Source organism: Mustela erminea, chromosome 14 (genome assembly GCF_009829155.1).
Source record: "Mustela erminea isolate mMusErm1 chromosome 14, mMusErm1.Pri, whole genome shotgun sequence".
Classification (NCBI taxonomy): Eukaryota; Metazoa; Chordata; class Mammalia; order Carnivora; family Mustelidae; genus Mustela; species Mustela erminea.
The window spans coordinates 30,571,999-30,596,097 of NC_045627.1; the positions used below are offsets into that span (position 1 = coordinate 30,571,999).

A 24,099-nucleotide genomic window follows, 5' to 3' on the forward strand; every position below is an offset into this window, starting at 1 on the left:
CCTTGTAAGTGTTTTTCATAGCTTACGGGACAGCTTGGCTGTGATGGGTAAACTCTCCAGGATCTGCTTCACTAATACAGTACTTCAACTTGATGTCAGCCTTGCACTGCACTTCCAAGACTTCTCTCCCTTCTAGCAGTACAAGACTATGAAAGTAACATCCTCGAAAAGTATCTGACTCCTTCCCCCCAAAGAGAGCAATCTCTCTCTTTCCTATGAATTTCTTCAAAATCAGTACAAGTTTTTTGCCTAGCACATTACCCTGGGCTATAGTCATTATCTATACATACATTCTTTCTCTTATACATGACATACTTCTTCCAAATTCAGTGTTATCCCACTGCAAAGGCCATCTTGACTATTTGTGCTGACTTTTACTAATCAGAAGATAGTACCTACTATCCCGATTTCAGCGTTCACTTTATAAAGGGACTTCCTGCATTTCCTTATCCAATTCTCTTAAGAACCTTGTGAAGATAAGCAACCTAAAGTATTATCCTAGAACCCTACAAAGACAAGCAATCTAAGGTATTACCTTTATTTTGCAGATGAACTGACTTGTCCGGGTCTAATTATTTAACAAGACAGAGCTTGGTCCATAAACCCCAGGTTCCTTGGCAGAGTACTTGGTGTGGACTAGACTAAAGCCACTGTGCCAGGCCTAGGACAGGTAAATAAAAAGCATGAAAGAACTTCCCTCAAGAATCTTTTTGGCATAGTACAGTAGCACCAATATGACTGTATTAACAATAGGGGTTTTTTTTATTATTATAATAGCATAAGTCCTATAAGAAAAACATATCATAAAGCCAAACACTCCTTAATGTTTAAAAATACAGCTGTTTTCTTTCTATGCTAAAATTTTTATTACATTATTCATACTACTCTAGATCTCTAAAATGAAAGCTTCTTGTAAACACTAAATATTACGTAACTTACTAGAGGTTATTTCCATCTGCAGAAAAAGAAACTAAGTAATAATATTTTAAAAGACTTCTCAAGGATATACCAATTTAACACTGACACTGTCAAACAAGAGCTAAGAATTCTCCATATTTATCCTGCTAATGCAAATTTATTTTGATCAAGTTACTGAGATATTTTTATGCAATTTTCATGTATCATAACATGCCTAAGTAGCTTATCAACAGTTCTTTCGAGAGATTCGAAGCTTGCAGAAAGCTAAGTTTTCAAGAGGGTGTTGTTACATGAACAGTAAAAAACAAAATTTAGCTCAATGAAACAAATATTTATTATCTATTTTATGTAAGGTTGGCAATGCTGGATGGGATGGTAAGACCCAATTCCTGCTTTCAAGAAGCTTAAAACCTGGTAAAAAGGATGATAATCATAAAAATGTCTAGAATTTTTTAAGTATGATGCTTTCTATATCACATACCTTAGATAAACCTTCCCATAAGCAGCTGCAGAAAAAAAAAAAAAATTCAAACATTCAAAATATCCTAATAACAACAGGATAATCTCAAAAACAGAGTATGAAATAAAGGAGGGAAAGTGGTAGAGACAGAGAGAAGGAAGGTGAGCACGGAGTGTCTGGAAAGAGGTGTAAAAAGGGATCAAGGGCTCCTTGCACTCAAGGGGTAACATGTTTTCTTAGTACCAAAAGGAGGATGGTAAATGATATAAAGGAATTTCAAGGTAAGGAGAAGAGAAACTCAAAGAATTAGGGATGGACAAGCATTCTAGTCAAGTCCTTCAGGATTAGAGCTAGATGGGACTGGAGCTTGATCAGAGCAGCAGTTTACAAACTTTAGAGTCTGAGAGAACTCTAAAATTCTTCAGAATTTTATAGCCATTTAGCTATGAAATTATAACCATTTAGTTAATTTTATATCTAATTATGGTGAGATTGCTTAAAAAGACTCCTGGGCCCTACCCACACATTCCAATTTAGTTGGTCTGGGATAAGAACCGAAAATCTATTATTTTTAGAAGCATCACAAATGATTTGAATATAGGTTGTAAAAACAGTTTTGAGATACATGATATGGAAATCACTTTTGAGAATCTAACAGAGAAGATGAAAATAACTTTTAAACACATACTTGATGGGTCACCTCATACACAGGTGGAACCAAAAGGCCTAGGATGAGTTCTTAGAAGTGGACCCCAATATTAAAGATCTGGCATCTTAAAAAAAGTAAAGATGTGTGCAATTTCTCCCTCAAAAATTTCAACAGAGACTTGGAAGTACCATACACCCTCACCAACACTAAGCAACAACACTCTAATACTTGCTAATTTGGCAATAAGAAAGAAAATTTTTATCTGGATTTCCTTAATCAGTGAAACAAAAAATACTCCCTTAGTGTGACATGGAAAAATGTATTAACATATGAATGCCAACAGCCCTCCTCCCTCCACTTATTTTGTCCCTTCCTAAAAAGAATGACTTGTGGATACTAAGCTGATCAACATTATTAAGGAAACAAGAAATGTTAGGGGGAAGTGGCCTTGTTACCTGGGATTTGAGAAAAAAACTTTAGAGCCAGAACTGTGAAAAGCAGATCCTGGGCAGTAAAGAAATGGGAAGGAGAAAAAATCCTGTAAGAATTATTAATCTGGTTTTGAATTAAATTCCCAATAATGCACTTTGAAAACAAATGGAATTCCTTTTTAATAACTTTTGGTGTTGAACTATGCATCTTGAACAGGACCCAGTCTTTAGTCTTGGACCACGTCTCTCTCTAGAATAATTAGGGTTACAGTATGTCCTGGCCATTTGTACTGCTTTTGTAAATTGCCTGTTGATAAACTTTATACATTTTTTCTACCCAAGATTTATTTTTTCATTAATAAACTTCATTTTTTCAGAGCAGTTTTAGGTTCACATAAAATGAGGGGAAAAGGTCAGGGAGTTCCATTATACCTTCTTTCCTCACAAACATCCAACTTTTCCTACTATTAACATCCCCCTCCAGAGTGGTATATTTGTTAAAACTGATGAATCCTATATTGAAATATCATTATCACCCAAAATCTAGATTACCTACAGGTTTAGATAAATGTTTAATGACATGTTTATACCAGTGTATTAACTTACAGAATAGTTTCACTGTCCTAAAATTCCTCTGTGCTCTACCTAACCATCTCCTCCTTTGCCCCTAATCCCTGGCAACGATCAATCTTTCTGTCTACATTGTCTTGGCTTTTCCAGGATGTCATGTAGTTGGACTCATATAGTATATAGCCTTTGGTTTTTTCCACTTAGTAAGAGGCATTCAAGCTTCCTCCATGTATTTTCAAGGCTTGATGCTCATTTCTTTCTGACCATGAATAATCCATTGTCTGGGTGTACCAAACTTTATTTACCCATTCACCTACTGAAGAACATGCTGGTTGTTTCCAAGTTTATGCAACTACAAATAAAGCTGATCTAAACATCCATGTGCAGGGTTTTGTGTGGATGTAAGTTTTCAGCTCCTTTGGGTAAATAACAAGGAGAGTGATTGCTGGATCTGCTGGATCGGATGGTAAGAGTATGTTTAGTTTTGTAGGAAACTGCTAAACTTTCTTCCAAAGTGCTGTACCATTCTGCATTCCCACCAGCATGAATGAAAGCTCCTGTTGTTCCACATCTTTGCCAGCATTTCTTATTAATGTTTTGGATTTTGGCCATTCTAATAAGTGTGTAGTAACATCTTGTTTTAATTTAGAATTCCCTTAATGACTTGACATGTGATGCTGAACATCCTTTCATACGCTTACTTACCATCTGTTTATCTTATTTGGTTCTTTGTCTGTTCACTAATCTTGCCCATTTTTCAATCAGGTTTTGTTTTACTTTTGAGTTTTAAGGGTTCTTTGTATACTTTGAAGAACGCTCCTTTATCAAATGTGTCTTTTGCAAATATTTTCTCCCAGTCTATGACGTATCTCCTAATTCCCTTGACAATGTCTTTCACAGAGAAGTTTTATTTTTTATTATTTTAATGAATTCCCACTTATTATTTCTTTCACGGATAACGCCTTTGGTTTTGTATATAAGAAAACCATCGCCATACACAAGGTCACCTAAGTCATCTTCTATGTTATCTTCTACAAGTTTCTGAGGTTTGCAATTTACAGTTAGGCCTATAATACATTTTTACTTAATTTTTGTAAAGGGCATAAGGTCTATGTCTAGATTCATTTCTTTGCATGTGAATGTGAAGTTGTACCACCACTATTTGTTGACAAGACTATCTGCTTGAATCCACTGTCTTTGCTCCTTTGTGTTAAAGATCAGTTGACTATAATTACATGGATCTATATCTGGGCTCTCCCTTCTATTCCACTGATCTACTCTTGTATGCTTTTGCCAAGACTACAGTGCGTTGATTTAATGTGTTTATAATAAATCTTGAAGTCAAGTAGTGTCAGTTCTCTGAAGGTCCTTCTCCTTTAAAAATTAGTTGCCTATTTGTGGGTCTTGCGACCTGACATATAAACTTTAGAATCAGTTTGTCAATATCCACAAAATTCCCTGCTGGGATTTTGATTGGGGCTGTATTAAATCTATAGATCAAGCTGGGAAGAACTAACAGCTTGACAATATTGAGTTTTCCTAACCATGAATATCCCTTATTTAGTTCTTTGACTTCATTCAGAGTTTAGTTTTCCTCTTACAGATCTCATAAGTAATTTGTTAGATTTATACCTCAGTAGTTCATGGGGAGGAGGGGGCATTAAAGTAAATGGCACTGAGCTTTCAATTTCAAATTCTACTTTTTCACTGACAGTATATATCTATACCTATATCTATATATGCTATATATATGATACATATGCTATATATATATGCACTATATATGCTAAATGTATAGCATATATAGCAATGACTTTTGTATCCTACAACCTTACTATAATCATTTCTAATCTAGGAATTTTTTGTCAGTTCTTTCAGATATTCTACATAGATAACCATGTAGAAATAAAACCACTAAAAAAACAGTTTCATTTCCCCCCCTCCCTTCCTCCCAATCAGTCTCATTTTTCCCCCTTTGCTTGCCTTAAGTGCATTAGCTCTGACTTCCAATATAAGGTTGAAAAGCAATGGTGGAAGGGACATCGTTGCCTCATTCCTGACCTTATTAAAGAGCTTCTAATTTATTTCCATTAACTCTAATATTAGCTGTAGGGTTTTTTTTTAAGATTTTATTTATTTATTTGACACACAGAGAGAGATCACGAGGCAGGCAGAGAGAGAGGAGGAAGCCGGCTCCCTGCCAAGCAAAGAGCCCAACTCGGGGCTTGATCCCAGGACCCTGGGATCACGACCCGAGCCGAAAGCGAAGGCTTTAACCCACTGAGCTACCCAGGTGCCCCTCAATTGGCTAATATTTTGAGGGTTGTTTTCATCTATGTTCATGAGAGATAATTGATCTGTAGTTTTCTTGTAATGTCTTTGGTTTTGATATTAGGGTAAATGCTGACTTCACAGAACATTAATTATTCTCTCTCCTTCCATCTTTTGGGAGAGACTATAAAGATGTGGTATAATCTCTTCCTTAAATGCTTGGTAAAATTCAACAATGAACCCATCTGGGCCTGGTGCTTTGTTTTGAAAGGTTACTAATGGATTCAATTTTTAAAATAGGTACAGAGGGGTGCCTAGGTGGCTCAGTGGATTAAAGCCTCTGCCTTTGGCTCAGGTCATGATCCCCAGGTCCTGGGATGGAGCCCTGCATAGGGCTCTCTGCTCATCAGAGAGCCTGCTCTTCCCCCCATTTGTGATCTCTGTCTGCCAAATAAATAAATAAAATCTTTTAAAAAAAAATAGATACAGAGCTATTCAGACTATCTATTTCTTCTTGTGTGAAATTTGGCAGAGTATAACTCTCAAGGAATGGATCTACTTCATCTAGGTTATCAAATTTGTGGGCATGAATTTGTCCACAGAATTTCTTGATTATCCTTTTAAAGTCCACAGGATCTGTAGTGATGTCCTCTCTCCCACAATTGATCAATAATTTGTATCCTCCTTTTTCATTAAGTTAGCCTGGCTAAAGACTTACTGATTTTATTGATCTTTTCAAAGAACCAACTTTTGGGCTTATTGATTTTCTCTAATTTCATACTTTCAATTTAACTGATTTCTGCTCTAATTCTTACTGGTTTTTTTTTTTTTCCTTCTGCTTACTTCAAATTTAATTTGTCCTTTTCTAGTTCCCCAGATGAAAGCTTAAATGGTAGACTTTAGAACATTCTTCTATTCTAATATATGTATTCAATGCTATAAATTTCCTCCTTAAGCACTACTTTTGTTGATGTTATATTTTCATTCTCATTTAATTCAAAACACTTTTCAGTATCTCCTGAGATTGCTTTCCTGACCCATGTATTTTATAGGAAAAAGCCCTTACCTCATTAGTCATCTTAAAAAAAAAAAAAAAGAAAAGAAAAATCCTGGTCTGGTAACTCCAATATTCCTTCTATATCTGACTCTAGTTCTAATAATCGCTCAGTCTCTGTATTTTTTGTCTTTGAGTGACTCTAGTTCTAATAATCGCTCAGTCTCTGTATTTTTTGTCTTTGAGTGACTCTAGTTCTAATAATCGCTCAGTCTCTGTATTTTATGTCTTTGAGTACCCCTTGTAATTTTTTGTTGAAAGACATGATACACTAGATTATAGAGCTGTGGTAAATAGGTCTTTAGTAATGTAGTGGTATGGTGGTGTTTAGAGGAAGCATTTTCCAGTCCTATGATCAGGTGTCAGTTTCTCAGTGAGCTGGTACCACTGGACTATGAATTTCATCAATGCTTCTCAGTCCCTACCTTTCCATTCCCCAGAGATGGGACAGGATAGCTGAAGTTACATATTTCCCTTTCCCTACATGTATGGCTAGACGGGCTTAATTGGATTTTTCCCTTACCCCAGGTGGGACACTAGAGCTGGCTGACGTTGGGTATTTGCCTTCCCCTACTTCGGTTAGGCTCTATTAAAATAGTTTCTCCTGAGAGCCTGTCTTGTTAAGAAAAGTAGAATACTCTGGTTTGTTTTGAAATAGTTCCTTCCCCCTGCCTTCCGCTAGAGACACGGGGTATTTTTCTCCAATACTAATTGTGAGGACCTGGTAGAGCTCCTGAAGATAAAACTCACCAGAGTGTGGGTGTCCCCGCCATGACTAGGTTCTCTTACAGTTTCTAACTCTCAAAGAGTTGTTCACACTAGCATCAGATTCATCATTATAGTTTAGGTTTTCCTACCCTGGCACTGGTTGCTGCAGAGGTTTCTGCTTTAGTAAGCTGTGATTCCCTGTATCTTCCTTTCACTCCAATTTTCTGGGCAGCAGTTTACCCTGTGACTTCAATTCCCTGAAGAATCTAAAAAGAGTTGATTTTTTTTAGTTCAGCTTTTTACTTGTTGTTAGGATAGAATGGCAACTCCTAAGCTCCTTCTTTATATACTAGACTGGAAACCAGAGATTCCAAGTTTTGAGATTATATTTTCAATTAATGTTTTTTTATTTGTTGTGCTGTACTATATAGTAAGATTATTAACCCTTTGTCTCATTTTACAAATATTTTTTCCCAGTTTATAATTTATCCTGAAATCCCATTTTTATCATTTTTGGAAGCAAAAAAGTTTTAAAACCTTATGTTATTAAGTCTATGAGATTTGCCTTTTTGGTTTCTGACTTTATGACATGCTTTGAGAGTCCTTTCCACTATCAAGATCACATTACCTTCACATATATATTCTTTTTGCATTTTTATGGAACTTTCAGTTTTTACGTTTACTTTCTTATCCATCAGGAATTATTTTCTCTTCAGGTTTTATTAAATGACTGGCTGTCACAAAATCACTTACTAACTAAATCCATCATGTTTCAACTGATGTAAAACTCCACCTTTATCTTGGACTAAATGCCTATATATAACAACTGTGTGTTTCTAGACTTTGCTCTGGCAGAAAACAAAAACAAAAACAAAACACTGGCAATACAGACAACCTGTAAAGGGAACTGGATAGCTGGAGACAGGCTGTAAAAGACTAACTTCATTGTTTACCCTTGTGAATTTTATTCCATGTTCCTTGAATTACCACCCAAAAACATCAATTAAAAAAATTTTGAGGTCTGGTTAATATACATGGTGGGGGTGCCTGGGTGGCTCAGTGGGTTAAAGCCTCTGCCTTCAGCTCAGGTCATGGTCCCAGGGTCCTGGGATCGAGCCCCGCATCGGGCTCTCTGCTCAGCAGGGAGCCTGCTTCCTCCTCTCTCTCTGCCTGCCTCTCTGCCTGCTTGAGATCTCTGTCAAATAAATAAATAAAATCTTAAAAAAAAAAAAATACATGGTGGAATTATCCAATATTTCAGCTTTATGCAAATTATACCATAACCTGAACAATACTTGAAATCATGGATCTACCCTGATTTTTAAATTGGGAACTATGAGGGGTGCCTAAGTGGCTCAGTCATTATCAGGTCATGATCCCGGGGTCCTGGAATAGAGCCCCGCCTTCGACTCCCTGCTTGGTGGGAAGCCTGCTTCTCCCTCTCCCACTCCCCCTGCTTGTGTTCCCTGTCTCACTGTATCTCTCGTAGTCAAATAAATAAATAAATAAAGACTTAAAAAAAAAAAAACTAGGAACTATGATTTAATCCATTCTATTTTAAATGAATAGCGAAAGTGCCCCAAATACGGCTTGGATTACGTGTTTTTCTGCCATTTAACAGAATAAAACACACAACTTGAAGGGGGAAAAAAGTTCTGTTTAAATCCTTAATTATGGTAAGTAAAGCTACTACTTCAAATGCATAAGAACTTCAGATACTGTCAATTCCTTACAATGTGTGTTCCTAGATCCAGCCATCACAGACATATTTTGCTTTCATCTTCTTCAGAATCTAATCTTTCCATTCTCCTGCAATCTGATTATTGTATTTTGAATAGTACTTTTCTTCATAATTTCATTTCAATGTCGGATGGCAAATTTGACCTCTGTTGTCACCATAATACTGTAAAGCAAATAGGCTAAAATACAAGAAATATTCATCTGGCAGGAGATGGAAAAAGTTCACCTTTAAGTCATTCTCTTTAGAATCCTCTCCCTCAAACTATTTTCTAAGCAACTGTTAAGGCAAACCCATTTAGTAATTTTAGCCTTCCTCCAAATAAAAAATATTTTCAAGCACTTGAAAATATTCCTCCAGTAGGAAGGGGAAGATGACCTAGTATTTAGTACCATTGGCATACTCATTAATAATTACACAAATTAGATACTATCGCTGCACCATGTAATTCTGCACTCACTACCAGCTCTCCTAGGTACTTTCCTACTCTTTTTTTTTGTTCCTAATAAATGAACTCCTTTAACACGTAGAAGATGCACATTCTACATATCTCCTAGGAACACTAAGTGAAGACGAAGGAGAAAAAGCAATTCTTCTAACAGAGTCTAATTAATTAGCCTTAAGTTTTAAAACCCCTTGCATTTCATAACATTATCAACCTCATTTAAAAGGACTTGCCAAACATCACATTATTGAGGGCAGAAATAGATCTACAGATAAAAGGTCCTTTGCCCTAAATATGCTACTTCCCTCCATGTTAAATTCAATACCCACAGAAAAGTGTCTTTGCATAATACAGTGAAGGAAACACTCCACAGTACAACAAATGAATACTAATAATATATGTTAAAAAGAAGAAGAAAAAACCATTTAGTATTTATTTATTTGACAGAGAGAAACAGAGAGAGATCACAAGTAGGCAGAGAGGCAGGCAAAGAGAGAAGAGGGAGGGAAGCAGGCTTCCTGCTGAGCAGAGAGCCCGATCCCAGGACCCTGAGATCATGACCTGAGCCCAAGGCAGCGGCTTAACCCACTGAGCCACCCAGGCGCCCCATTTAGTATTTAAAGAAATAATTTTCTATTTTCTATACAAGAAATGATCTCAAATGTGTCAAATGAGACAAAACTTTAAAAGGGTCCCTGGGTGGCTCAGTCGTTAAGCATCTGTCTTCGACTCAGGTCATGATCCCAGGGTCCTGGGACTGAGCCCTGCATCAGGCTCTCTACTCAATGGGGAGCCTCCTTCTCCCTCTCCCATTCCCCCTGCTTATGTGCCCTCTCTCTCCCAGTCAAATAAATAAAACCTTAAAAAAAAAAAAAAAAAAGCTTCTAGGCTAGAGGTAATATATTTCTTTTTCTTCCAAGTCTCTAGAGCCTTGCCTCACACCACAAAGCACTTTTTTGATGGCCACCTACTAAAGGATCTCTAGAGGATCTCTACCATCCGAGATTCAGCCCAATACATAGAGATCAGAAACACCTACTACTAAAATCTGGGCACTTTCCATAAGAGAGCCCTTATCAGATGAATTTACTCTTATTAGCCCAAGAATTCTGAACCTTATCAGACTCAGTGTTTCCCCTCCATAAAATATTTTCCAACTTCTGCATTATCACCCTGAAATGAAATTAATAACAATCTTCCTTACAAACAATTTCAAACAAAATCATATACCCTAAATATAAATGTAAAAGGAAAATGAAAATAACTTATAAGATAAGTATTTCAATATTAATCCTGAAACAAAAGTGAACTAGAAGACATATAAAAGTAATTAGTACATGAAAATGACAGCAAAGTGGTCTGTGATGCAATTTTCCAAAACTGTAAATAACTCTTGTTCAAGTTGTGAACAAAACAAATCTTCTTTCACACAACATTTGCATGTGGAAACAGAGACTGGAAAGTTCAGTCTCAGTTAAAACCATTAGTTTATATGTAAAATGGAGTTTCTAAAGTCCAATAATTATGAATACACAAATGTCAGGCAGGATATTCCTAATCATATATGACCTGGGAACAATCTTTGCTCACAGTAGCCCAAGCACTGCAAAAAGTATAACATCCCTAGTCCCCACCCATTAAATGCTAGTGGTTAGCTCCAACCACCAAACAAAAAACTTGCCTCCCAACTTCCTCCAAGAGGGCACTCCCCATCTGGACCTACTTCCTTAGTCACAATTTGACTATCACAGTATAATGTCAAGAAAACGCAGGAAGCATGGACTAGTTTCAGTTATTTCACCTATGAACTATATGGTCATTGGCAGTGAGCCCCCTAAACCTTAGTTTCTAGTATATCAAATGGGGATAAACACTATCTACACCTTTTGGGTTGTAAAGATTGATTCCACAACATGTGCTTAGCACAGCGCAGGTGGTTTCCAGCACACGGCATATTGAGATGTATAAAGGAGGCGGCTGTTCCAGATTAAGAACAGCAAAAAGTGATATGAATATGGAAGAGTCTGAAGATAAAATAAGCGTACAAAATGAAATTTAACACAGAGCAGCCTAGGGACATTTGAGAGCAGCCAACAGTCCTACATATCTCAGCAACCCCTGAAGGCATATATTACAGTGAAGGCAGTGAAATAATATTCAGAATGAATGACCCCCCAAATTAAGAACACAAGAAAGATATCTTTAAGATACTTCCACAGTACATGGCTGAAATTCCATAAAGCTCCAATACAAACAAACTTAACAAACAAAGCTCCAATACTAACAAACTTTTCAAACTTCCCTTGGGCAATTATCCTATGCTACAGCCTTGGAAAACACAAAAGATATCGAACATACCATGTCTGTCCTCAAACATTTTACCATCCAGTAGATTAGACACCAGTAAAACATAGCCATAATATAAAGTGGAATGAAATAGGCATTAAATAGAAATTCAACTAATAAATTACGGGGGCCAAGGAAAAATTATGAATAATTTTCACTGGGGAAAATCAAGGATATCCCATGGCATAGCACTCTGAAAAACAAAGATTGTGACAGGTAGAGAATGGAGAGTAAATCATTAAAGAAAAAAATTAAGTCTGGGGAAAAGTGCTGGGCATATAAATACAACTTGGTTCAGAGAAGAGAGCTAGGGGTCCAAAAGCGTTGGGAAAGCAGTAAAAACTCAGGTTGTAAAAACATTTCAGGACCTGTTCATGGATGGATTTAAGTGCTATTCAGATGAGTCTGAGTTTTATTGGGCAAGAGTACTAATGGTACTAATGTGATACACCTGATCCCCAAACAATGCTGAATAACAGCCAAAAATAAGATTCCAAATACAAATATTCATTAACGAGATTCCTGAAACTAAAAGACATATTCTTAATATGAGTAAATAACAAAAAGAACCCAACCCTAAAGTAGAAACCAACTTCTGGGCTCAATTCTTAAGTAAAAATAGTATTACTAAATTTATTGAACCTGGGAACTTAAAAGAACTCAGAATAATCTTATACATGCCATCCATCTTCTTCCAAGCAAGTTGGTGAACTTCCTAAACATGTTATTAGCAGTGCCTCATGTCACTCTGGAAGGCAAGAGGTAAGCTACAGTATTATTAGTCCCTTTTTACTATGAAGAAACTGAGGAACAAAAAGAATAAATTACATGGTCACAAAATAAGCTGATTTCTAGGACTTTAATTAAAGGCTTGAAGCCGACATTTCATCCTCTATTCTTTGTACCACCTGAGTATTAGAATTACCTTTTACTGTCCTGTGAACTGGGAAGAAGGAGGGGGAAAAAAAAAAAAAAAGACAAGACTAAACTTGAAAATCAGTTTCTCAATTTGGTACTGCCACCAAAAAAACTGTTTTTAAACCCTATCTCCAGAAATCACGCTATCTGCAAGAACTGCAAGGAGCAGGCAGTAACCCAACCTCCCCGCATAAAGACAAATGTATAGCAGAGCAGGTGAGGAATTCTAGGCCCAGTTTTGACTTTGAATATCTGGCAGTCTCAGATGTGTGTCTGTAAAACAGGCTTTGCAGATGTTGCGACTGGAAAGATGCTCTGAGAGGCCCAAAGCAGTGATACCGATACACCCACTGCTGCAAACATGAAATCCAATGCCATCCTGCTCTGCCCCTCCCAGCACTGCACCACGCACCACGACACTCCTGGTATACACCGAGGCCTGTGCAAGGATCCTCCCGACGTTTCCCTTAAAATGCCCTACTTTGATGATGCCCAGGATGCTGGGCCTCAGTGAACGGAGGCGACACGGGATATGGCTACACGCATCTCAAAGTCCTGCCTCCCCAGATTCTAGGGCCTGATTCAGGAGTCAATCGGACACAGAGTTCCTGCTATTTTTTCACACACCTCATCACAATCCCTACCCGCAAGTTCCCTGTCTCAGCCTCCCGCCACCCCCTCTTCCCCTCCACGCCAGCTGGGCGTCCCAGAGATGTAAAGAGAAGGAAGGTGGAGGTTCGAACGCAGAGGCCCGGGCCGCGAGGCTTTCCGGCGTCGGCCGGGGTCCCGACCGCCCAGCCCCCGGAGCACGGCCGCCCAGACCCGGCCTCGGCCGACGCGCCGCCGCCGCCGCCGCCGCCTATCAGCGGAGTGCAGGGGCGGGGCCGGCTGGGTTCGGCGGCAGCTCGGCCGCGGGCGGGGACGGGCGGGGGACCGACCGCCGCGCAGCTCCAGCCGCTGCGCGCATACACCCGGCCCGGCTCCCGAGGGCGCCAGCGCGGCCCCGGGGAGCGCGAGGAGCCGGCGAGCGCGCGGCCTGCCGTTGGCGGCCTGGTCCGCCACGCTCGGCGCCCACCCGTCCCCGAGCTGGGGTCCGAGCCCCCGGGAAGATGGTGTCCTGGATGATCTCCAGAGCCGTGGTGTAAGTGCAGCTCACGGCGCCCCGCCGCCCGCGCCAGCCCCGGGGAAGGCGTAGGGAGGGGCAGGGGCTAGGAGAGGGGAAGGCCCAGGCCTGGGCAGGGGTGGGCTGGCTCGGCCTCGGGCCTGCCCGGGGGCTGGGAGCCCTCGGCCTCCTCACCCTGGTCCACGTCGCTGCGGGGCTCCCTGCGGCGGACGAAGGCCCGGTGGCGGCGGCTGCGGCGCGACCCGGCTGCGTGCGGCGCGGCGGCCCTGCTCCCGAGGCGCTGGTCGGGCGGGCGCGCTAGGCAGAAGGCGCGCGCTCCCCGCGCTGCGCGGCACCGCCCTGTGGGCCTGGGAGCGGCGCGCCTCGCGGCGGCGCCCTGCGCAAGCTCCGCAGACGCTGAGCGCGGGAGGCCCGGCGATCCTCCCAAGGATGCGGCGGCGGCTGCGGCGTCGAGCCTTTGTATCCCGCGGTTGGTGTGGTGCGGTGTCTCTCTAGGCGGCAGAATGCCATTCGGTCACGTGTGGTAGGAGGAGAGATTTGTCTAAAAACCTGAGACCGCTCCTAGCTCAGATCCCTGGGAGAGAGCCCAGTTGCCCCAAGATTTACAGCTTACCTAGAAAGACGCTCCTATGGAATGGTGACGCCCGTTTATTCGCCCAGATCGCGAATTTGGCCCTATCTTGTCGGAGATGTTTGCTTAAGTGATTGAGAGGCTGCAGGTGCCTGTTGCCTTTATTCAAATTATCGGTTAATTTTACTGTGCTCTTATCAACAAGTGCTACAGGTACATTAAAAAAAAAAACCGCAACTCCACTAAAAGTATTTGTTTCACTACAATTTGAACTGATTTTCTCCCTTCCTCCTCACCTCACCACCCCCCCTTCAAAAAAAAAATCTCAAAGTAAACAATGACGTAGGTACAGCCAGGAGCCCGTGGATTCATTATTCATGATCTCTGTAGGAGTAATATTACCTCAGTACCTTTATGAAATGCTTTTGTGAGGCAGCAGGCTTCTCCGATTAGCTTTAGAATGTGGAAAAAATAACATTACCAGATTTTCATATTTTGTTTTTCACTGGGAAAAAGGAGCTAAATGTTCTGCGAGTTTTGGTTTTGGGGGAGTGAATCAGTCACCTAGTAGCTCTATTCAACCTGATTTTCAGTAGCCCTCTACATTTATATTTGATTGCCTTAATGAAGTTTGTCCTACCTCCCTACAGTTTCTAGATTTAAAGCTTCAGAGCTTCCTGCGTTCATGTGTACAGAACTAAAAATTGGGAAATAAAAACATACTACATATGTCTTCAGATTTTTTTTTTAGCCTTTTTAAGCCTTTGAGTGTCATTTACATAATACAGGTATACCTTCCTTAACCTAGCAGGTGTATAATAGGTGTGTGTCTGCACCTAGATATTGTATATCAAGTATGTGTCTGCACCTAGTAATTGAAGTAGCTGTACTATTTTTTTTTAACTTCTGGTTTCCTTTGACCAATTTTTCTTTTTTTAACAGAAAATCATGAAGTACTTTGATGCAGTTTGCATTACTCAACTCAAATTTTTGTTTTTGATCATTGACTATGAATATGAAAGTCTTTTCTGGGTGCTACCTATAACACAAAAGTTAGTAACAGTGTTGATGTTAATGAAACTGACAGTTCAGATACACTCATACCAGTACAGATAACAATGTCAAGTCCTGTAAGAGTTACACCCACTGCTATAGGGGGTTAGATGAAGAGGGAATTAAATCTGGTTGGAGAATCAAAAAAAAAAAAACAAGGGAGATTATATTTGAGATGGTCCTTAGAGGACCATCTGAATTTAGACAGCCAAAGATGAAAGAGTAAAGGATTCCAGATAAAGAGATCATTGTGAGCCAAAACACAGGCGGGGTAAGCCCAGATAAGTTACAGGGAACTTGAGGGACTGGAGAGAGAGGGAGCAGGAAAGGTAGAATTGGGCCTGTTTTCAAGGAATTTAAGGAAAAAGTGATAAATTGTGTTAAGCAGTGGTGGCTTTGCGTTGGAAGATTCTCTCCCTTGCTGAGTGAGATGGTTGTAAATGAGGAAACACTGAAGACAACTGGAGAAAGGAGATTAAAGCCTACAGTGCTAGAATCTATGGAATTTGAAGTGTGAGGCAAAAGAAAAGAAACAAGGGAGAAAAAATTTTAGAATTGTATTTCATGAGCCATTGAACCATTAGTGGACTAGAAAACACAATTGTCAAGAATAGTAAGCATCATTATCTTTTGCCCCTATGCTCCTGGGTTTTTCAGTCTCTAAGCACTAAATGCCTTCTACTCCCTTTATTGTACCATAGGGACACAAAAGCCCAATCCCAGGATGGATGCACACTTGGAAACTTTTTTTCATGCCAGGAGATGGAATTTATTTACATGCTTTTTAACCCACTGGTACAGCCAGCTGAGTCCTGAGCCTGAAGAAAGATCAGACAGTTCTCTCAAAGTGGACCTTTGGTGGCATGCGCAGGGAACACAAGGAATTTCCATAACCAGAGCTCCCTGTGTGCATGACCACTTTCTCCCCAGACCTTGTAGTAGATATCGGAGGAAGAACACTGGCTTTGGAATCAGATCTGGATGCCACTTAATAGCTGCGTGCTGCTGGGAGATGTGCTAAACTCATCCGAGCTTCACTGCCTTCTTCTTAAAGTGGTTATAATATTAAACTGCTATTAAAACTGTTGTATTAAAACTACTGTAAGGTAATGTAAAACACCAGATGTGTTGCCTGACATTTATTCTGCACTTAAAAAATATAATAGATACAGATATTTCTTATGGGGGAGGGGAATAAGATAGTGTAGAAAGAAATATTATTGGACTGTCATCAGGAAACCTGGAATTTAGAACTAGCTTTAGTTATAATAACCACCTGAATAACCTTGAGTCAGCCCCTCACTAATTAGGGTCCTCGGTTTCTTTCTCTGTAGAGGTAAAGGGATCTAGTAATCTGAACTTTCTTGTACAGGTCTAGCATTCTGTATTTGTATGAAATAGTTTTATTTTGTTTTGTTTTTCCATTCTGTTTAAAGTCATTTTTAACTTTGCGGTAAGATTGAAAAGTTAGTTAGCAATCATTAAGGGATAGTAGTCTGAGATTACCAAGTGATATTTTGTTCATTTATGATGACCTATACCTTACCTTTTGAAACATGACTCTTACAGGATGAGAGAAATCCCACTTTTAGAACTTTCCTTACTTGGGTATGTATCATATAGTTAATATCAGGATGAAAGACTGCCTGAATTCAGATATCAGCTATGCCATTTATTGGCTACAACCTACCCCATAGGATTAAATGTGTCCAAATACATAATGTTTATAGTCCAGCATTGGACACATGGTAAATATTCAGTATTAGTAGTTATTACCAGAACAAGGGAGAACATATTCCCCTATAGTCCTGACATACTGAATGTTTAACTGTTTTCAATTTACATTTTTCTTTGTCTCATTGTAGGTGACATAGTTGTAATTAGAGTATAGTTTAAAGAAAAGTTTTATATTATTCTTACTATATTGTAAACATCTTCTGTGTTCTCTGAAATCATATTTTATCTCTTCTGTAATCAGGCCAAAATTCATGATTTTCATAACCATTCATTTTTTAAACTTTCCTTTTAGATCATATTTAATATTTCATTATCATAACTAATGTTAATTATAATGTGCAGTGAACATCATTTATATATTCTTTTTTTCTTTAAGTATTTTCTTAGGCTGAATATCCAAGAGAAGTATTTGAGTCAAAGGCTATGAATATTTATATGACTATTGATATGAATTGCCAAATTGCTGTCCAAAAGGATGTTAAATATTTTACATTGCCACCAACAATGTCTGATTACTGTCTTTCTCACGGTGTAGCCAGATTTGGGTGTTTCAATTTTTTCATATTTTCTTAGTAAATATGACAGATCTAATTGTTTTCTTTTGAATTTTACTGTTAGCAAGCTTTAATATTTGTCCTGATATTTCTTGTATCTCCTGTTGTACAAATATTCTGTATGTACTTTACCCATTTATTTCTTGGATACTTGATAATTACTTGTTTGTCCGAGCTCCTTATTTAATTAACCTTAAATCACATTTGATTTAAATGTTACTCCATCTACACCTTTCTTTAGATATTTTATTTTTTAGTTGTAAAGAGGATTTATAGTCTTAACCCAGTTCACCTTCTTCATTTTTTACGTTGTGATTTCTTTTTCTTCTAAATATAGAATACTAATTACTCTAGACATTTGGTAAGTACTACTTTCTCATATAGAATTAGATTAATTTGGAGACCTTTTTAATTCCATATGTCTGTATTTCCCTTTTTACATTAATAACACTTTTATTTGGTTTTGACATAATTTTATTATCTGGCAGAAGTAAGTTGATCCTCTTCAATTATATTTAATGGGTATCTTTAAAGTCTAAATTATATACCTTAAAAACCATACTCCGGCAGTTTTCTCCCTTCTTTCCAGCATGTTTTCTCACTCTCCTGGATCTTTTGTCAGCAAACATGCTATCGTTTCTCCCATTTAACAAAAAATTCTTTCAGCTGACTTTTCATCTTACTATCCCATTTCTCTCTCCCATGCCTTTTAAAGCAAAAACTCCTCAAAAGAACAATCAATATACACTTTCTCCACTTCCTCTCCTTTGAGTCACTCTCCAACCCAAAGCTGGGTAAAACCAGCTTTACCACCAACCACTCCACTGAATTGCCTATTCTCTAGGTCAAGAGGTGACCTCCATATGACAAAGTTGTTGGGTCCTCATCTAACTTATCAGGAGCTTTTGGTACAGTTGCTCACTGTGTCCTTGAAGTGCTTTCTTTACTTGTTTCCAAGAAACCTTGTTTTCGTACTCTTCTTAACTCACTGGCCCTCCCTACTCTGTCTCTCTTGCCACATTCCTCCACATGCCCTGACTTCTTAAAGTTGGCAGGTGCAGGAGTTCACTTCCTAGATTTTTTTTTTCTCTTTTCTATGAGCACTCTCATAATTCACATCTCCAACCCAGACCTCTGTGCTGAACTCATGATCGTATGTATTTTCAGGTGCCTACTTCAGTTGGAAACATCTGAAAGTCATCTCAAACTTAAGATACCCAAAACTGAGCTTCTGCATTTCCTTCCCAGTCTGGCTTCCCTGGCAGCCTACACCAGCTTAGTTAATGACAGCTTAGTCCTTCTAGTAGGTCAGGCCAAAAATCTTGGGATTATCCTTGATACTGGTTTTTCTCTCATTGCCTGCATTGAGTCCTACAGCAAATCTTGTTGGCTCTACCTTCAAAATATAAACAGGATCCCCCCTGTTTTCATCACCTTTACTTATGTTACTCTAGTCCAAGCCAGCATCATCTCTTAAAAGTATTATTCTAATAGCATCCTGCTTCTCCCCTTTGTGTGTTGAGATCATGTAGGATTAATGAAAAACATCTTGAGTAATTTTTAAATCCTTGTGGAAGTTTGAGGACAGTCACAATTTATAAGTGATATTTTTCTCCCTTGATAGGAGCTTTACATACTTTTTAAGTGGTTATAAAATCTCAGTGATGGCTAAATTTATCATCTTTTAATTAGGTTAAAGTAGATTTTATTTTCTAGTTTTGATGAGATTTATCATGTGAATAACTGAAGTGTTTAGAATTTGTGTCTAAGAATAGGAAACTTACAGAAATTACACTTAGGCCATGAGAAATAAGGTAAATAGGAGCAAGATTTTCAAGGAAATTTAGCACATTGAAAGCTTAAAAATATAATTTGTCATGAATGCCCTTTAAGAGATTTCTTTTCTGTCTTCCTTCGTTAAGACAGAAAACACATCCTAAACTATTGGGTCTTGTTTTCATTGCAGAGGCCTGAACTTCCAACAAGATTCCTTTATTAGCCTTCATCTCAGAAACAATTTGCTTTTGTTCATTTTTTGTGACCATGGGTATATTAACTATTTCTTCTTCCACTGCATTTTTGAACCCTTTAAGGATGGAGATTTTTATATTCTCCTCTTTTGGTATAGATTATAATGTTTAAATAAAGAGTATCTTATAATAATAATAATGGCATAAATAGGTAATTTAAATATCTTAAATAGGGGCATCAGGGTGGCTCAGTAGTTAAGTGTCTGCTTAGATCATGATCCCAGAATCAGGGGATTGAGCTCGCATCAGGCTCCCTGCTCAGAGGGAAGCCTGCTTCTTCCTCTCCCACTCCTCCTGCTTGTGCTCCCTCTCTCTCTGTGTCCCTCCCTATAAAATAAATAAATAAAATCTTTTAAAAATAAATGAATAAATGTCTTAAATATGTTACAGTTTTGTCAAGTGGAAAAAGACTACTGTTGAGTCTCTGTTAAGCAGAACATGAACTTTTTATGTCATCGATTATGCCTTTGCACTAAATTAGCCCTTTTGCGTATTTATAAAGTTAAATAAAAGGTTATAAGTAAAAGTTATTGTGTTACAAATGTCTTCATGTTTACAAAACGGTTAAGAGTTTATGCATACTTTTATCCCTATTACTGAAATAAAGTTATCAGCTTCAGTTATGTGACATTTACAGGGGCCACTAAGACTGAAAATCAGGTGAAATAGTGTACTTGCTAAGAGACTGTGAACAGAGAAAACAGCAGTTGGGATGGAAGTATTGAACACTAGCAAAAGATTTTAAGAACAGACTAGCTAATGTTAAAATATTATATGGCCATTCATAATGATATGCAAAGTATTTTTAATTTCATTTGAAGATCTTTTAAATATGGCTAGGTTTCTTAATCTCGCACTTTTGACATTTTGGACTGGATAATCCTTTCTTGGGGATGCCTGTCCTGTTCACTGTAGGATGTTTAACAGCATCCCTGGCCTCTCCCTCCCTAGATGCCTTTGGTACCTCCCAGTTATGACAGCCAAAAATGTCTCCAGATATTGCCATATGTTACTTAGTGGGCAGAATTGCCACTGGCTGAGAATTACTCTTAAATGAAAAGAGAAGAAAAATATGTATGGGAGGGAATGAACTAGAAGCTGTGCGACAGGCACCTGGGCAGCTGCCTCAGTTGGTTAAGCCTCTCTCTCAGGTCACTGGTCTCAGGATCCTGGGATGGAGCCCCAGGCCTCTTGGAGCTCCCTGCTCAGCGGGGAGTCGGCTTCCCCTCTCCCTTTACCCCTCCCCTTGCTTGTCCTCTCTGTCTCTCTTTCTTTCTCTCTCAAATGAATAAAATAAGAATAAAATCTTTTTTAAAATGCGGTACCGGGGTGCCTAGATGGCTTTGTGGGTTAAGCCTCTGCCTTCAGCTCAGGTCATGATCTCAGGGTCCTAGGATTGAGCTCCACATCAGGCTCTCTGCTCAGCAGGGAGCCTGCTTCCCCCTCTCCTCTGCTTGTTGCTCTGCCTACAACAGAGGATCTCTCTGTTAAATAAATAAATAAAATCTTCAAAACAAAAAAAAGTATGGTGCCACTAGACCCTTATGGCTATTTAGATAGCTAAACATTAAGTTCCTCAGTCTAGCTACATTTTAAGTGCTCCATAGGCATTCGAGCTTAGTAACTACCTGTTAGCACAAAAGTAAAACATTTCCATCATTACAGAAAGTTCAACTGAAGTGATCCCTTGCAAGGCACAGTCTGCTCAGCATTTCCATTTGAAAATGGTTTTGTTGGCTGCTCCAGTGTACTTTGTGGGAAAAAATTACAGGCTATAAAATGATATTTGGGAATTCATAAGCATCTCAGAATATCTCTTGCTTAAGAATTTTCTATATGAAATATTGTTGCTGATCTTAATTTTTTTAGTATTTCAAAATTAATTTCTATTTCAGTATTTACAGAGAAGTTTGCAAAATTGATGAAAATTGCTTATACGGTATACTTTGAAAATAATTTATATAATCATATATTCTGCTCATTAACTCATTCATATTCCCTACTTTCTAAATTTGTAAATAAAGTGTAGTTTATAGGTTATAGTTTTCTTGGTCCAGTAAGTTGTTCAGATATTAGGATTTGAAACCAGAGCCAAGGGTTACCAGAATATTTGCTCTTCTACCATTAACAGTTTCATCAGTTGTGCAAAAGCAGAGGTACTGAGGAAATCATAAAAGCAAAAGTCATAGGGAAAAAACTAAATGTAATAGGTTTGTACTAACCAATAGTTCAAAACATAATTTCAGGAAGTATTCAAGTATATTATTGCTGAGAGCATTTATGTTTCCAAGCAATGGTAAGTCCATTTTAGGAAAGAATTATTCTCACCCATAAACAAAACCAAGCATTCTGCTGTGGAAAATTTCCTTAACCTTTTATCATGTCCCATTTTTGAGAAATGTATTAGGTTGCTGGGGTTGTTATAACAAAATACCAGAAACTGGGCGGCCTGACCAACAGAAACCTATTGTCTCACAGTTCTGGAAGCTAAAAGTCAAGGCGAGGGTATGGGTAGGTTCCTTGGCTCCTTTTGAGGGCAGTGAGGGAGAATCTGTTCCAAGACTCTCTCAGCTTCTGGTGGTTTGCTGGCAGTCTTTGTCATTCCATGACTGATAGATCATCACCCCATCTCTGCCTTCATTTTTGTGAAGGTCTCTGTGTCTAAATTTCTCCTTTTATTTATTTTTTTATTTTTTAAAACAAGCTTTGGCCAGTTTTATTAAAGAAAAATTCTGCGTGATTTACTTTCACCAGTCTGTCCTGGCATGCTTCTAATGATAGCAGAATCACCTGGTTCAATGATAGCCAGCGTGCATACTCTGTAGGATTTCCCACATGCTGTGCCCAATTCAATATTATTGCCACTGTAGTTATGGACACCAGTTTGGGCCAACATGGCATAGTATTCTATTTCAGATTTCCTCAAGGCCGGGCAGTTGTTGGCGAGGATGACCAGCTTCACTTTGCCATGTCTGATCATTTTCAGAGTCTGCTTTGTACCCCAGCACGAACTTTCCACTTTTCATTAGAGTTGATCGATTCCAGCGGCTTTTTTGTCTTCTTTGCGGCCACCATCTTCCTGCCTTAGGTACGAGTCGGCCCCAACCAAGAGCAGCCCCCCTAAATTTCTCCTTTTAATAAGGAACAGAAGTCTCTTTGGGTGAGGACCCACCGTGCTAATTACCTCATTTTAATGTGATTATCAAATCAGGTTACATTCTGAGGTAGATCCTTCAGATCTTTTTTGAAGGAGCATGGTTCAGTTTATAACAATCTCTTTTACATATCCTGAGAAAAACTAAAATGCCAGGGAGGTTTTAAGGATTAGATTAGAAAAGGAGAAAAATTAATGTCTAACAAAATAACTCTTAATTTAAGAGTTGTCACATGGTGGAGACAGTAGTGATTTTTCCCTTATTGTGAATATAAAGTTAGGGCAATAGGTGGATGTTATAGGAAAGACAGTTTTATTTTTGTATATAAGGGAAAGCTTTCTGATACCCAGAGTTGTTCACCATTGACTCTGACAGTCTCATGAGAGCAGTGTGTTCTCCATCACTAGGGGCAGGAAAGGGAGAGTAGAACCCTCGACGAAGATCTTGTTTATATTACTTGTATGTTTCCTATGGAGAGCCATAGATAAATTACTTTTCTGTGAGAAGCTGTGAACTGTTTGTATTTAATAAAACTGCTTAGATATTTACAAAGAATAAACTGATGGTTGACCGAAGGAAGGGAGGTGGCGGGATGGGCAAAATCTATGAAGGGGAATGGGAGACAGGCTTCCAGTTATGGAGTGAATAAGTCATAGGAATAAAAGGCCCCGCTTGGAAAATACAGTCAATGGTATTGTAATAGGGTTGCATGGTGACAGATGGTGGCGACACTTGGGGTGAGCTTAGCAAAAGCTACAGAGAAATTGAATCACCATCTTGTACACCTGAAACTAATGTAACATCGTGTGTCAACTATATTCAGACAGTTAAATAAAATCTAAGGTTAAAGAAACTACTTGGTTATTTAAGTAAATGAATACATTACCCTTGTATTACATCAGTATCTGTGATGATTAATAAGTGGCATTCTTTGGCATTAAAAAATAGCATGAATGTATACAGCGCTGAATAAATTATATGCTAAAGATTCTGCTAATGTGATACTTTTACATCATCAAACTTCAATCACTGATCTTTAGGATTCCCAAAATTTAAAATACACTTTCACCATAACAGTAGAGTGGATAAGCTGTCTTCTTTTCTGTGTTTAAAACTTCCAGAGGCCCGGGGCGCCTGGGTGGCTCAGTGGTTTAAGCCGCTGCCTTCGGCTCAGGTCATGATCTCAGGGTCCTGGGATCGAGTCCCGTATTGGGCTCTCTGCTCAGCGGGGAGCCTGCTTCCCTTCCTCTCTTTCTCTGCCTGCCTCTCTGCCTACTTGTGATACCTCTCTCTCTCTCTCTCTCTCTCTGTGTCAAATAAATAAATAAATAAATCTTAAAAAAAAAAAAAAAGGCCCACAGAAACAGT

General features: G+C 38.8%; 2 protein-coding genes, 1 long non-coding RNA gene and 1 pseudogene across 4 annotated transcripts in view; 2 read left to right on the forward strand and 2 right to left on the reverse strand.

Annotated features, from left to right (window-relative positions):
- The window catches only part of JMJD1C (jumonji domain containing 1C), a 320,851-nt gene extending 306,949 nt beyond the window's left edge, over window positions 1-13,902 (reverse strand). The window contains exon 1 of the mRNA XM_032314095.1: window positions 13,806-13,902. The gene's annotated coding sequence lies outside the window, so the exon portion shown is untranslated. The remainder of the gene's footprint in view (window positions 1-13,805) is intronic.
- Window positions 13,402-24,099, forward strand: part of REEP3 (receptor accessory protein 3) — a 97,962-nt gene continuing 87,264 nt past the window's right edge. Inside the window, exon 1 of one of the 2 annotated variants that reach the window (XM_032314098.1) lies at window positions 13,402-13,649. In XM_032314098.1, the coding sequence (XP_032169989.1) occupies window positions 13,618-13,649 (32 nt within the window). In that variant the 5' untranslated portion in view covers window positions 13,402-13,617. The remainder of the gene's footprint in view (window positions 13,650-24,099) is intronic. The other variant, XM_032314099.1, reaches the window with a different exon arrangement.
- On the forward strand, window positions 13,926-16,374 carry LOC116573761. Its single transcript, XR_004278982.1, has 2 exons — window positions 13,926-14,415; window positions 15,957-16,374. It is a non-coding gene; the product is annotated as an uncharacterized LOC116573761 (long non-coding RNA).
- Window positions 22,290-22,666, reverse strand: LOC116573760 (annotated as a pseudogene).